At 39.3% G+C, this 14,872-nt stretch overlaps 1 protein-coding gene across 1 annotated transcript in view; it reads left to right on the plus strand.

Annotated features, from left to right (window-relative positions):
* NAV3 (neuron navigator 3) overlaps positions 1 to 14,872 on the plus strand; it is a 564,703-nt gene that overhangs the window by 136,450 nt on the left and 413,381 nt on the right. Inside the window, exon 2 of the mRNA XM_075495976.1 lies at positions 8,497 to 8,896. Coding sequence (XP_075352091.1) covers positions 8,825 to 8,896 — 72 coding nt within the window. The 5' untranslated portion in view covers positions 8,497 to 8,824. The remainder of the gene's footprint in view (positions 1 to 8,496; positions 8,897 to 14,872) is intronic.

Consider the following 14,872-nt stretch of genomic DNA (forward strand, 5'->3'; position numbering starts at 1 on the left):
AACTTCAGGCTGTGCTCCTGTTTCTCTTACTCGTAGCCAATGAACCAGAGAGAACACACCTCCCCTTGGACAGCATTGCCATTTGTGGAGTCGTAGCAAAGTTTTCATATATGTGGGGTATTGAGAAATACCAGATATATTAGTCTCCATAGAGCTACCATGTATCTAGGTATTTCCCAAAGCACATTGCCTTTTTCTTCCTGGAAATTTTGTAAAGTGGACAAAAAGAAGTATTTAGTGATTTGCCTGGGATTTCTGGTGTCTTGGCAATGTAGTTAGAGCAATAGCTGTAGATGACTAGAAGTCGTCCCGGAAGAATGGCCACTGCACAGGCACAGATCAGATGCATCTTTTTTCAGCCTACAAATCAAAACTTAAAAGGAACAGAAAGGAAGGCTTAATAGCTCCCTAGGAAACTAAATTTCAAAGGTATGCAAGCTCTCTACTATTTTCGATTAGCCTTTCTTTTTCTCATGAGCCTCATAAATTTCTCTGTCCCATTAACTGAAACAGTCTCCTTACGTAAGAGAACAATTTAAGATCCATATAGGTGTACTTGCATTTTTTTGATTAAATTGTATTTTCTTGCCTACTCTTTCCACAGTATAACTAGAATTTGAGAATATGCTTTCTATCTTCCCCTTCATTTCCAGCACATCGCTGTCTTTTTTTCTTATATCCCATCTGGAGTGTTAGTAGGTTCTGCAAAGTATGTATCTTTATTCTTTTTCAAGGTAGCTCTTTTGTTGTACATGTAATGTTATAAATGATAATACAAATATGGTAAACTATTTAACATTTACACAAATAAGGAATATTAATTCTTCCTATTGATTCCCAAACATTATAAATGTAAAAATTACACCATACTGTTTTCATGAGGAGACATCTTCATTTCATCTACTATTTCAACAGACATCTACTATTTCAACAGTACAGAGGAACATTCAAAACGACTTTGGACAACAATGGAGAAATATCCCACTGAAATTAGAGACAGAATTGAAATAACTATTCAAGCTGGAATTTGGCCAGTGCAGCACCTCTGCAGAAGTGCTGTAAGGCTCATTGAAATGTAAACATTTTATGTGTCGCTCAGAAGATTGCATATGTAGCAGGACACTGTTGGGTAAGATAACCAAATTTCGTTTAGGTCTGATGCTCAGTTAAGTATCCTGGCACAGAGTACTGTGCACGCAACAAAACTGTCATCCCTCTCATCAAATCTTTAGGAGAGACCGTAGTAAAAGGCTGGACTGGACTATCTCTCAAAAATATACTTTGTATTCCCTTTCTTATGCTTTCTTTATCTCTGATGCTCAATGGCCAAAGAATTGGATGATGGAAGAGAGAAGGCATTCCTGTCTGGTACTGGTTCCAAGTTTGAAATAAAATTGATATGTAATTGCAGCTCTAAATTCTGTACATAGCATTCGGCCTGTTTGATGGAGGTTGCTATGAGAGATAAAAAGGATTTGAGAAAGCCAAAAGGATTTGAGTTGCTGTACCAGTTATAGCAACGATTTATGAGGATATCAGGATCTAGAAGCCTCCTTTTTTTTTTTACATATTTTTTTATTATTATTTTAACTTTGCTTGCTAAATCAGTATGTAGATTAGTGTTAACTTGTGCATTCAGTCTGATGATGTAGACAATCAGCATCCTACTTTGCAGAACAGCATTGCAAAAATGTAGGTATTAGACTCCCCTTTATTTTTTTCTTTAATGTGTATAAATCTGAAAATAAATGTTTTAATTTGCATTGGCTAGAGCCAGGAACAATGCAATTCTAGCCTCACTGATAATGTGATGACTCCAACATAGCATTCTCTGCTGAAGAGGGGTTTTGCCCTATGAAGAAATGCACTGGATAGGATGACACCATTTACAGAAATAATACAAAATGTTTCAGCCACACGTGCACTTAACAAAGGGATTATCATCTCTGGACTTCTTATGTGGTCGCTTTTAATCTGAGTAAACACCATTGCGTTAATTAGAAAGAGCTGTATATGCTGCAGCTTTTTGTCTTGCTGTGAATCAGGACTGTATTTGGACCAGTTTTTCTGCTGTTTGGATGAGAAGTAATTTTGTATCAGAAGAAATAATTCTGTAGGCAAGCCTCACTGCTTTGAGATATTTTGTTGGCTTACCAGCTGCCTTCCCAGGCTGCTTTTATCTGCTGCAGGCAAGCTTTCTATGGCACTTCCATCATATGTGTTTGCAGAGAACAGATATTGGCTTCTCATTCTGAATGCTGGCTAAAAGCAGTGTTCTTTGGCATTGCTCTCAAATCCTCCAAGAGTCAACATCATCATCTTTTCCTGATAACTCTTTGTGTGCCTGATCATTATGTTTGCAGTTAGACCCATACAGGGACCCTTAATGCTTTCTCCCTATGGGAAAACACTACAAAGCAAGCTAAGAAGCTTTCATGATTAGAAGTAAGCTTTTTTGAGGCCATTGTGAAGCTATTGCTATGGGTAAGTTATTAGAGCCATACAGGGGTGCCACATCACCTAGAGGTTTCGTAGGAGCATATTGAGGATTGATCTCTGGTATCGCTGAACTGCCTGTCTTCAATGTGGAGCTGAATAACTTTGCAAAACTTTGTAAAATGTCAGTGGTGAGCCTCACATTTATTGCAATAGCAATAAACCCCAAGGACAGTGGGGCAGAGGGTACCTTGCACAAGAATATGCCCCACTGCTCATCTCAAGGGAGTCATGGGTCCTTGACACTCTCCCACCTCTTCTCTCAGCCATGCTGCCATCCCTGGCAGTGCTGATGGGCAGGAACTAAGGCTGGTTTGTATCTTGCATTTGCTTTAGCTGTATACTGAGATTTACAGCTGACACTTGCTTTTGGTCCTGGCATAGACACTATTGTGTTTGAAAGAGGTAAACAAGTATGTTCAATTTCTGCTCCCTCCCAGTCCCCAAATTTTTCATCACCATTATAACTCCACATAAAGTAGAAGTTCCGTTTCGATAATGAGGTATTAACACGGAAAATTGATAGGCTTTCCCTCTAAAATTTGCATGGTTTTTCTTGTCAGCATACCCAGAAAATAGTTGCTGTATCAATATTTCCAGAAGTGCTTTAATGAAAACATAACTCTCAAATGCTCTTAACCATAAATCCCTATCAGTGCAGTTGATAATACCCGGGATGCAGCTCAGTCGGCTTATCCTATATAAAAACAAGAAAAATTGAAAAGCACAAATTACAGCCACAGTTTTATATCTGCACCTGCCTCAAGGTCATTGCAAAGTCGCTTTAATAGTGTGGCAAAAGTTGAGAATGTCCATGTGGGCAGCACAATAAGATTCTGGAAAAGAGAGTAATCTGTGGGGGCTCTAATGTACCCCTCATCCTTGTCGACAATAACTACAACAGAGCAGTCTTGGTGTGCAACCTCCTAGGTAGCCATCAGAATGCATCTCATGAAGTCATGGAGTTTTAATACATCAGAAGGCCACTGGCAATGGGAGGAAACCCAGGAAAAAACCTCATTATCTAGATTTTTCCTAAGGTTGTACAGCAACTTTTTTCTTTGTAGAACCATAAAAACTGACCAGAGACACAGTAATCACTTACAACTCCCCCTCTCTGCCCCTGCTCCCCAACCAGGCTGACTTGCAACATCCAGACTCTCGAAAGATATTTGTGTTAACTTCCACCAAATATTTACCGAATGTGCCACTTAAGGGAAAATAATTAAAAAAATAAATATGGAAGAGGTCTTCAGAGAGCTTGAGGATGCCGATTGCTTCCTGCAAATCCTATCAGTGTAAACTTTTCAAGAACTACCTGTGTTGATAATAAGGGTAGTATAGAAGGTATGGCTCTGGCTAATTCTCAGAATATAATCTGGGTTTGTTCCCTGCTAGTCTATGAGTAACCTGTAGCTCATAGTGAAGTAAAACAAGAAGTTCTTTCAGGCACATTTCACCTGAATTAGGTCCACCTGAATTTAGGCAAGTGATAGAGGTACCTAAACCTGAAGCTTAATCACTCTGAATGCCTTCCGTAGCATGTCTCTAGAGGAGCAATTCAGCAGCCCCCAGTCAGAAATACTTCTGCAAAATATTTTCCTCCTTTTGTTGTTTAACAAGAAAATTTAGGGATACTCATAGCTTGGATAGCTTGCTCACTTCCTTTAGGCCTGCGTTTGCAGTGCTAAATGCTTAATCTGCCAGAGTATTTTATTATGAGTATCTGTAAATGATTAGAGATTATTATTGAATGACTGTTACGTGTCTGTTAAGGGAATAAAATTGTAAAAAAGCTCTAATTCATCTTGCCTTTTATATTTGTTGATGACCTAGTAAAATCTATGCTATTTAGTGGGTGATCATTAGGATTTCTAGGACTCTTTGGATATTTTATTCTGTGATTCTGTGTATGTTAAATATCAGTGTAAAATGGTGAATAATAAATCGTGTGCACTGTAAAAAAAAAAATAAAAAAAAAATTGCCAGCCAAGAGCATTTAATTACAGCTGTTTATGTTGAAAAGGCTGAAGACCATGGAACAATGTGCTGAATGGAATGAGCAAGAATTGCCACCCTGTGCTTTGCATGTTAAAAGTAATGAGGGCAGTCCAAACAAAATTATTTGCATTCTGTCCAACTTTGGCTTGAAAACACCATACAGTTCCACAGAATAGCTTAATTGCCTAGTATAGTATAATTGCCAGGCATGGGGAGTAATATAATTTACATGTCTGACCATGAAATGAACCAGGGAAACTGCTGGTTTTTAACAGCTTGGTTTTGACTTATCTGAGCTTTAGAATTGTTGTAAGTGTAAATCCAGATGTTGATGGCTGCAGTGGTACCTCGTGTTTCATCTTCCTGCATCCTGGCATTACAGACTTGTGGATTTTGTGGATCCCCAAAACCATCAAACGGGGGGAATTGCAGGTTGTGCCTGTGAGGCCCTTGGTAGGGGTGGGAACAGTCTGCGCCCGAGAGCGATGTCTGGCCCTGTCCTGCTGCACCTCAGCCTCTGTGGAAACAGCCTCTGTGAGAAAAGCTGGGTGTGCTTGGGAAGGTTATAGCGTACTACTGAAAGTGATCCGCTTCTTAAGCTGTTGCGTTAAGAGTTACTGTCACATACAAATAAGAGTCTGAGGAGTGGCTGAGGGGAACCCTCCCGTTGAGTCACGAGGTTCAGACAGGACCCCCTTGCTTTCTAAACTCCTTCTCAGAGAGGAGCCTAGGTGCGGCTAGGTCCAGTCTTAGTCTCAGACCTGGTCAACGGTTTATTTTCTAAGGACTGTATGTGTAGCCACTTATTGGTTCAGGGCTTTCACTAAGGCGACAGCATTAACTTTTACACCCCCCCAGCCTGGTCGTGTTGAAGGAACTATCACGGCCAGAGCAGTGAAGAGTGCAGTTTATTAGAGCAACAGACACACAGATTCTTTGGATTACCGGTGATAAATTAACTGTCTGCAAAGCACATACAAATGTCAAGAATATGAGTAGGAATAACACGGCCGGACACAAACATGTATATAACACGGCTGGAAGAATACGAGTAACACGGCCAGAGGACAAACGCGTTAAAAGAAAATAATGAAGCGACTCTATAGAGATTTCTAAGTTTCCCGGGGAGGCATTTGCTATAACCAAGTGTTCGACTCTTACCCAAAGGCATCCCGATGGGGGGGAAGAGAGGCTTAGCCCGTTGACTGATTCCAGACGTCAGAGTGATACACGATGGTGTCTTCCCTAACATTCTCTTTCTCTTAAGCCATTTTATACTATCTTTCACCTTTCGGGTGGAGCTTGAGTGACTCTAGTCATACATACCTTTGTTTAGGATTGGTGTAAAGTTTTCTCGCTTCGCTTTTAAAGGTATAAGCTAGGAAAATTCAGTGCGCAAGCTCAGTGAGGGGTGGTCGCACCTTGGAGGCGGGTAGCTTTTGGGATGGAGGTGTGTTTTGGTATTATAATGATGTTATAATGAGCAAAGTTCACCAAAAGGACAGCATTTTGCCAAAAACGTGGCAGGCTGTTGGCCCAGGGTAGTAAATATGCCGCTTATCAGTTCTTTGACACCTTTACGTTCCCCTATTATTGCAGAGCCTGGCCGCGGCATCTCCACACCGCTCCACCCTCTGGGCAGCGCCTCTTAGAGTCAGCACACCAAGTTCCCCTGGCGTTACCAACATCTAAGGTTGCAGGCCTAGGGAACTCCCATGCCATGGATTCCTTGCATGTCAGCCGCATTCCACCTGGGAGGCTTCTTCAATGCTGTGCCTTAAGTGTGAATATAAGTTCTAATTTTTAAGCCACCTCGGCCATTATCCCACATAAGCCGATAAAAATTCGAAGTTATGGAATTTTTTAACAGTGCAGTTTATATAGACTACTTTCTATTCTCTGGGCAGTTAACATGCATTACAGTCTTGTTATTTATTTCACTGACTTCCCCAGGATGCTCTAAATAATGAATAGAAAGATGCTCTCCAAGCATTTGAGTCTACTTTGGTGAGTGTATTTGTAATACAATGCTTACCTTTGTCATTTGCAGGAGGAGGTGATTCTCAAAAGTTGGAATAGCAAACAGAATTGGTTATATGCTTAGGGGAGACGTATCAGGCTAAAGCTGTGTTTGGGAAACAAGCTTCTATCTGGGTATGTGTTCTCTCATGTAGTGGCTTCATGTACAATTGTTTATGTTCTTATGACTTCACAGGCAGACGCATCTTCTGTTTGCTTCTAGTTATTTTTGGAACTAGACTTGTCCTTATTGCATGATTAGTCCTTTTGTTGATATCATGTTCAAATGTATGTGAAGATAAATACGGATACGAAATAGGTGCCTCACATTGTAGTGTTGAGAATAACTACAATTTTATTCCTTGTTGGAACACTCTTTGGTCTGAAGGAGAAATGTATCTCATAGGGTAACATGCTGTCAGTGTTTCTTTGTATCAATATTGAGCCTTGATTTTCTCTTAGTGTTGGGTTTATCCCACCCTTCTGGAATCACCCAACATGTGGTAACAGCTTAAGTCTTTCTCCTGTTTATAACTGCATCGCAGAAATAAAGCTTGCAATTTTAGTGGTGGAACTAGGCATCCTCAGGGTTTTTTTTTGTTTGCTTGTTTTTAATTCAATGTTATCAAAAAAGGAGAACCCTCTATAGACCACAGTATGTTTTGCCTTTAAGTCCTGGGTGAAAAGTGAAAACATGAGAATACTCAGAGAAATCCAAGATAGCATTAACAACCAAGCCAAAAACTAAGCGGTATGAGCCATCTTCTATTAAAAAACAAAAGTGGCTTCCATGGCAAATACAGAAGGTTAGTTCAGATCCTCCTAGAAACAGCTATCAGACTTGACTGTCAGTTCACAGTCTTTGTTTCTGAACCTCAGGTTTCAGTGCTTAGGGGAAAAAAAAACCCCATAGATGCCTAAATATGGATTTCTTTCTTTGGAAGCAAACTTCAGCCATTAGGTTTACAATTTTTGGCCTAAGTATAAATCAGTTACAGTAGAGTATCACTTGCACCTTGGGTCTGATTAAAAGAGAGTTTAAGCTGATAGTAATATTGGTGATGACTCCACTGAATTTTGGATTTATTTATTTTGTTAAGAGAAAATAACCTTTTCAGTGTCATTTTATTAGAGATAGACTACATGACCTAGCATGTACCATCCAGTACACTATCTAGACATATTTCTTATTCCATATGCATTAGTGAAGGCATGTTGTGAACATTATGCATTTAAAATGAATTGAAATGGCATTCGAATTATTTTTTACGTGGGCTTCATCTACTCAGTTAATTCAATTTAAACACAATTGGCTTTCAGTTGCACTGAAGGCATGAATATTCTACGATTTTATTGTCACAAATGACAGAAGAGACACTGGCTCTTTCTCTTGGTGTTAGCAGAACTTTAACTTTCTGGCAAAGTAATCTTGCTTGTAGGTTTTTTGTTTTGTTTTTTTCCCCCCTGCCATTTGCAGCCTTCAAGAGAACTTTTGGGGGGAGGTGCTCTTTTTTTTAAGTTGTCATATTGGCTAGGAGTTAGTATTCTGACTACAGGTTTTCCCTGTCTGACCCTGTCAGTGTTATACTGACTATTACTTTTGAAGGCACTGAGTAGGAAGTATATGATAATGATGAAAAAATTTCATCTATGCTGCCTTTAGTCAAATAGTCTTTGCTCTTCTCTTTCCTTTAACTTTTCCTTGATGTCTGTAGCTGGAATTCACTGGCTGTTCTCAGTGAATACTCTGCATGTCCACTGTGATGTAGAGGGGGACAAGTGGGATCATGCATAAGTTCATCCTGCCAAGTATTAAATAAAAAAACAGTATCAATTTCTTAAAAAAAAAAAAAAATTAACCACCAAGACAAATAAACAAACCACCCCCCCACACACACCTGAGGAAGACAGATATTACAAAAAGTAACAGCAAATTGCAAATCAATCTTGATGATGATGATTTTTTTTTTTTCTCAACAGGTTCACAGTCAGGATGTAACCTTCTGTAAAATGGAAACCTGTGAAGAAAGATACAGATAGCAGTTGGAGATAAAAGTAGCAGATGAATATTTCTCTTCTTAAGCATCAGCTTTTTAAAACGCTATGGTGATTTGGAAAGTCCCAAGAGTGAACTGCAAAGTTTTTCTCAGCTCGATCGATGGGTTTCTTAGTCATTTCTCCAAGTCATTGATGTTCAGAGATGATGTGTGATGGAACACCATGTCTGTGTGTTTGTAGCCCCTGTTTTTTGGATTAGTTTGCTGTATTGCTGAACCGATTTCATTTTGAAGGGCAAGGAGTGAATGTGATGGATTTATCTTCAGAGATGAACAAACATGGAAGGAATCCAGTAAGTCATAAACTAGAAGATCAAAAGAAGGTAAGATTATTTTTAATTATACTTAATTGTAGTGGAACCACTTGCTTGCTAACTCTTTGATGATTTTTAGTAAACTGGAAATTAACGTGCTTTTGAGAATAAAGTAGTCTGCCATGCTCACTCACTATTGCAGTACAGTGAACTGCTGTTATGGGACTCAATTTCTTCATCACCTAGTACTTTTCTTTCTCATACTGCTTGATTGCCTGGTAATTTTATGTCAAAAGCTCCCTGAATTTGTCTAGCAAATTGACAAAACCTTTCCTCACTACCAACGCTGAGTTTATGGCAGAGGCCTGCTGATCTGAGGTAAGTATCTGACATTGGCCTGATGCTGTTTGAGAACTTCGTCCTTTACAGTGGATGTGTGGATAGACCCTTCCCATTATATCCTACCAGTAGTTCTGTATAATTTGGTTTTCTGACAAGTTGTTGTTGTTGTTCAAGTTTTACCTTTTAGTACCCAAGGCAGTTTAAGCATGTAAACTCACGTTTCCACAATATGGAAAATCATTTAGGAAATCCCAATTCTGCAACAGACTGTCCTAAAGGGCTCACCTTCCCATGAACTCCGCAACTTCATCTCCTTTACTTGTACTATGGTCTGGAAATTTTTCTAATGCTTATTTTGTAAACCTGAATTTGATGCTTTTCAATATCTTTGTGTCCTCCTTCTATTTTCCCATGCGTTATTGGTCTTTTGATATTACATTCATGATTTTTCCCCGAAAAAGGTTGGTGGTTGTTTGTTTTTTTTTGTTTTGTTTTTGTTTTTTTTTTTTAAATCTCCAGTTTATTAAAAGTTCCAAACTCTTTAATACTTTTTGTGCCTGGGCTCTAACGTAAGGTCTGCACCAAATGGCAGCCAGCAGAGAGAGTGCATTCTGCTGTAACATTTTGTGGCTGTGGGGTGCTTCATACTAGGCCTTAAAATGAGATTTACTGGCCTCTTTGAGTTACTGCATACGTTCAGTGGGGCTGTTAATGTCCAAATCATGTATTGAAGTGCAGGTTATGTACTTTATTATTACACAGGCTTATTATAATAAGTGCTGCTGGGTTGGGGGTTTTTTTGAATTTTGGTATGAAATCTGCTGGCTAATCTTTTAAATAATTTTGACCTTGTTTGGGAAAAATACAAATTGGGGGAATTTACAGGCAACATAAATGAAATAGTTTTAAGACTGTGAAACAGTTTTAAGACTGTGTTTTGTATGTGTTAATCTAAGTCATTCAGTCACAGCCAATAGCCCTTTAAAGTGCAGAGAATTGCAGGAAATATACCATGATAACACATGTGGTGAAATTATTGCAAAAATATATTCAGCCTTTGAGCAGGTTTTTTGTAATGGAAAAGACACAGAGGTATGTGATAGGAAGTAACTGGTTTAGAGCACGGGGCTTTCTCTGACTCATAATTCCCACCCTTCTGTGGCACAAAAGAAAAGTTGAGAAATGTTAGCATTAATCTCATCATCCGGTGAACTGTTTTCTGAACCATTATTATCTGATCTAGAATCGAGTATGCTTGAGTCCCCTCTTCCCCCAGCCCCCCCTCTTATTTCAAAAGGATTTTTTCCCTTCATGTCTAATACCTGCAGATTCACTTCTAGAGACTGACTCTTCAGATTGCTTAGGAGGAGAAAGTTTGTTTCAAAGGGGATCTGTTGTACCTCAAGGTCAAATGTTTTCTTTGAGCCAGTCTGTGGATATTTTATCCAGCTGTAGAACTATGCAATGATCACCAAAGGCTCTGCAGCTGCTAAAAGACTCTGCTCCTGTGGTGTGGTTGATATTGAAGAAATAAATGTGATGATAATAAACAGAAGTCTGGTTAGCTTTCATTACCTTCAGGGACCCTTACTAGTAATTTAATATCATCGATATGCTAGTATTGAGTTCATTATAGAAGGCTAATATTTTGATAAAATAAGGCTTTAAAAGTGATGGGGAAACACAAGAAGTAGTAGTAATTTGGCTATGTCTTTATGCTGCATTGGTTGTAAAGCAAATTTTGAAATATGTTAGATAGAAATGAGTGAAATGAAAATGGACCACTTTCGGAAATATTGTCTGACTTACTGGCTGACATGGATGCCTTAGTGTGCTCTACCTGGATCAGACCAGGCAGAAGTCAAGCCGAATCTCTTAGGTCATGTTCTACAAATAAATGAAAAATATTGTGTTCTGGGAAGACTCAACTGTTGTGTTGCTGCAGAATGTATTGTCACTGGACTGTTTTCTGCATGGGGAATTTAGGAAAAAAAATCAAATTGAGAAAAAAGCTCCATGTTGGTTAAGGCTATAAAATGTCTCAGGTAGTTTTAAAAATGCAGACTGTGCTTTGGCATTTAGCTTTTCTAATAATTTCATAGCTATACTATATACGTACTATATAGTTACTTTCCTATGATCTGGATTTTGGCCTGGACAACTATGTTTATATAATTTTCATGTTGTTAGCATATGAACTATCATGTCTGTAGAACACTCAGATATGCTCCTTATCTCAAAACCCATCAAATGCTATCATCACCTGCATTTTAAATAGGTGCATACTCCTTTTATGGCTGCAGAACTATCAAGCTCCTTTCTGTAGCTGCAAGGTGCAATGACAGTTTTATTGATTACTGGCAATAGTCTGTTTATGTTTGTCGGACTGGCAGGTGTCTCTGGGCTGATACTTGGGTATTTGGCCCTCCTGAGTACAAAATGAGGCTCAGACACAAAGTAAGAGCTTTCGGTAGCGGTGTGGAAGCAGTAGTGCAATTTCTGTGGCTGAAGTGTTGGGGAAAGGAGGGAGGCAGGCTAACAGAAGGCAGGGCAGAGTGGAAAAAGGCTCTTAAGAAAGATCATTGTAATCCATTCATTTGACCTCCTACAGAAAACAGGCATAGGATTTCCCTCTACAAATTCTCCTAGCTGGGTGTTGAAGCCTCAGGAAATTGGTAATGAGCTGGAATGGGCAGTTCTGGGATGCCCATCAGCTTTATCTGCTTGAGGACCGTGTGTCCATGGCATCTCTGTCCAAAACACATCCTTCCTTCCTTCCTCCAAGCTGCATGTGCCAGACATACTGCTTCGTCTATGTGGAGATTTCAGTTTTAAATGCTGCGTTTCTGGATCTATTTGCCATTCCCACAGTGTGCTGTAATTTCTTATTTAAAAAGTATGATAATATTGAAGGTTTTAGGACATAAATGCCTGTAAGCAGCAAATGCAAGTATCACTGTTTACAGTATGGTGTGCGGGTTCATGATTTTAGCATATGGTAAATGGTAGAGAGAGCTATGAACTAGCAGTTTGAATAACAGGTTTCTATAGCCAACTTGCTGCAAATAACTATTTTAAAAACTAGAAAAGACTGCTTTATCTATCTGTATTTCATCAGTCAGCAGGGTTCTTCTGTTTTCAAAATCAACATAAAAATTTGTAATCTGCTGCCACATGCATGGTTTATGCTAGCCAAATCTGTAAAATGAATATCCAAAATTTCCCAACCACTCCAGTCATTTAATTTTAATGTTTTCCCCTACAAGAAAGTCCCATTGCAGCCATCTCTTTGACAGACTATCCAGGTTACTTGGTATCTTGGAAGAACACCTGCTTGCTGCAGGCAGGCAAAGCCAAACCTTTGAATGATGCTGCAGCTGTGGCCTTGTTAAAGTCTAGAGACTAGGGGTGGGAGCCTGAGAGTGTGCTTCACCGTGGGTGTGCGGATGCATGTGAGGCAACATGCAGGCAAATAACACAGGTTGCAATACCCTCAAATGTCATTTAGGTACTTGACCTTGTGTAAACCTATAAAACTGTTTCAAAACTGTAGTAATGTACAAAATGCTTCCCAGTAACAATAGTACTCCATCCCTTAAAGGTATGGCACATCTGCTTTGTCTGCTAACTAATTTAGTGCTTTCTGTTCCACAATGTCTACGGAGTTTCAGACAAGCCCACTGAGTCCCTATCCTGACTCACACCAAAAGATGTGCACCTAGATTTGAAATCCATCATGTAGAATACGGTAGTAATGATATTCTTGCAAAATTGCTAGTTTCCAAAACAGGAACCTTTGCACCTCCACTGACACAATTGACACGTGCCTTGGAGTTCTGCACACCCAGAATGCTTGCTGTGGTCACAGGGATAGTTTTTAATCACATCTTTTAAAGTCTCTGGATGAAAGGCCTTTGTTCTGTTTACAGGCTGATCCAAACCAAATGAAAACAAAGGGAAGTTTTTAGAACTTCACCACCAATCCCCCAAATATATGCTTTAAAGTTAAATATGAAAAAGTGCAAGGATCTCAGTTGCTTTCAGAACAAATTGCGTTATTTCCTTTAGTCTTTCTTTTTGTAGGCAGATGAGCCACTGAACTCAGAGGGATTTTTAATAGACACCAAGGCTCTATTACTGGGCAATAATGAAATATAATTAATAAGCAGGAATACCAAACAAGCCTTGTCTACTGTTGGATGTTTTGCTGGTCTCCCTGGTAGCCATTTGAGGATTAACTAAATGTTCAATAATCAGTCAGGTTTTGCCTGATAGGGTAAAATAGTAGTTTACTGTCAAAAGCATCATGCAGTCTTGACATGCAGTCCTTTAAAAATCAAATCAAGAGAGAAAGTTTAGAATGGACAGATGAAATGGGGGTAATCAGCATGTACATCACACTTTTTTCCTCCATCCCTGCCTGCTTCATTTTAGTCGATATTCAGCACATGGAACAACATTTCAGGAAAATCAGATGTCATCACCATGAGGCCACCACATCCTCATCATCACCATGAGGAGCGCAATTTGTCCTCGCGAACATGCTCATACTGCTGTGTCTGTGCTCCCCGTTTTCACATCTCAGTTCTCATTTTTATGTCTAATGCCGTAGTCACCCAATGACTGTTTTTAAAAATAACGGCATTAAATATTGGGCAGGCCAGGGTTGTTGCTATTCTTATTTAATAGCTCATTTTCATTTGGGGACCTAGGGTCTGGATGATGTTGCTTGTTATCTCAACAAAAAAGTTGATTTCTCCCATCCTGTTTTTACTTCTCCCTCTGAGGCAGCTCTAACTGATCTTTCTCTCCCTCCCCCTCTCCCCACCCCAGTCCCTCCTACACATATATACATATATATATATATATATATATGTATGCTCTGTGCAGTTTTGTCCATCTGCCCATCTGTGTCTCTGTCAGGGGATGCTTTGCAAACAACTGGAGATCTGAAGTTCTGGTGAAGAGTCAGAGACTCCTTAAGCTCAGTGTTCACTATTATCCCTTATCTCACAACAGCTGGCAGGTTTTTTTTTTTTCCCCCCAGGACGTATATTCACTGTTTTAACCAAAAACAGCGAGGCAAGGGGATAGTGACAGGTCTTCAGGGCTGAGGGGAGAGGTTTGTTCTCTTTTTGTTTTGCTGTTGTTTTTTCTTTGATACCTTTGAATTAGGCAGAGATAGGAAGAGCCCACCCAGCTGATGAGAAGAAATGGGCTGTGGGAATAAAATTACAGTTGCTTTCCAAATTCTTTGCTATATCAGCCTGTCATATATTACATCCATCTTTCCCTTAAGCTGTCTCCCTCCATATTCCATCAGTTTTCTGTTTCAAAATTTATGCTAGAAAGACTTGAATTATTTCCTTCTCTGTCAAACTTCCCTGGGGCCCCACCACCTGACTCCTCTTGCTTGCTGAAATTGTTCTGTGCACTCTGCTAGTGCAGTTGTTCCAATTTAAAAAAAACAATTTTTACAGGCTCAATAAATGGTGTTGAATATAATTTTATTAAATATAAACCCCATACTTAATAATTTATAAAGTAATGTCCTCTGCTGTATGTTTACAGGGTTTTTTCACCTCTTATTAGAGAACCATGATGTAAATAAGAAAGTACACATTTCTTTTTCACGCTTTTTCTTTTTCATTGCCTTCCCAAAGCCACTATCTGCAACAGTCTCAATTACAGAGCAGTATTTTG

This window comes from Mycteria americana, chromosome 1, assembly GCF_035582795.1.
Source record: "Mycteria americana isolate JAX WOST 10 ecotype Jacksonville Zoo and Gardens chromosome 1, USCA_MyAme_1.0, whole genome shotgun sequence".
Taxonomy (NCBI): Eukaryota; Metazoa; Chordata; class Aves; order Ciconiiformes; family Ciconiidae; genus Mycteria; species Mycteria americana.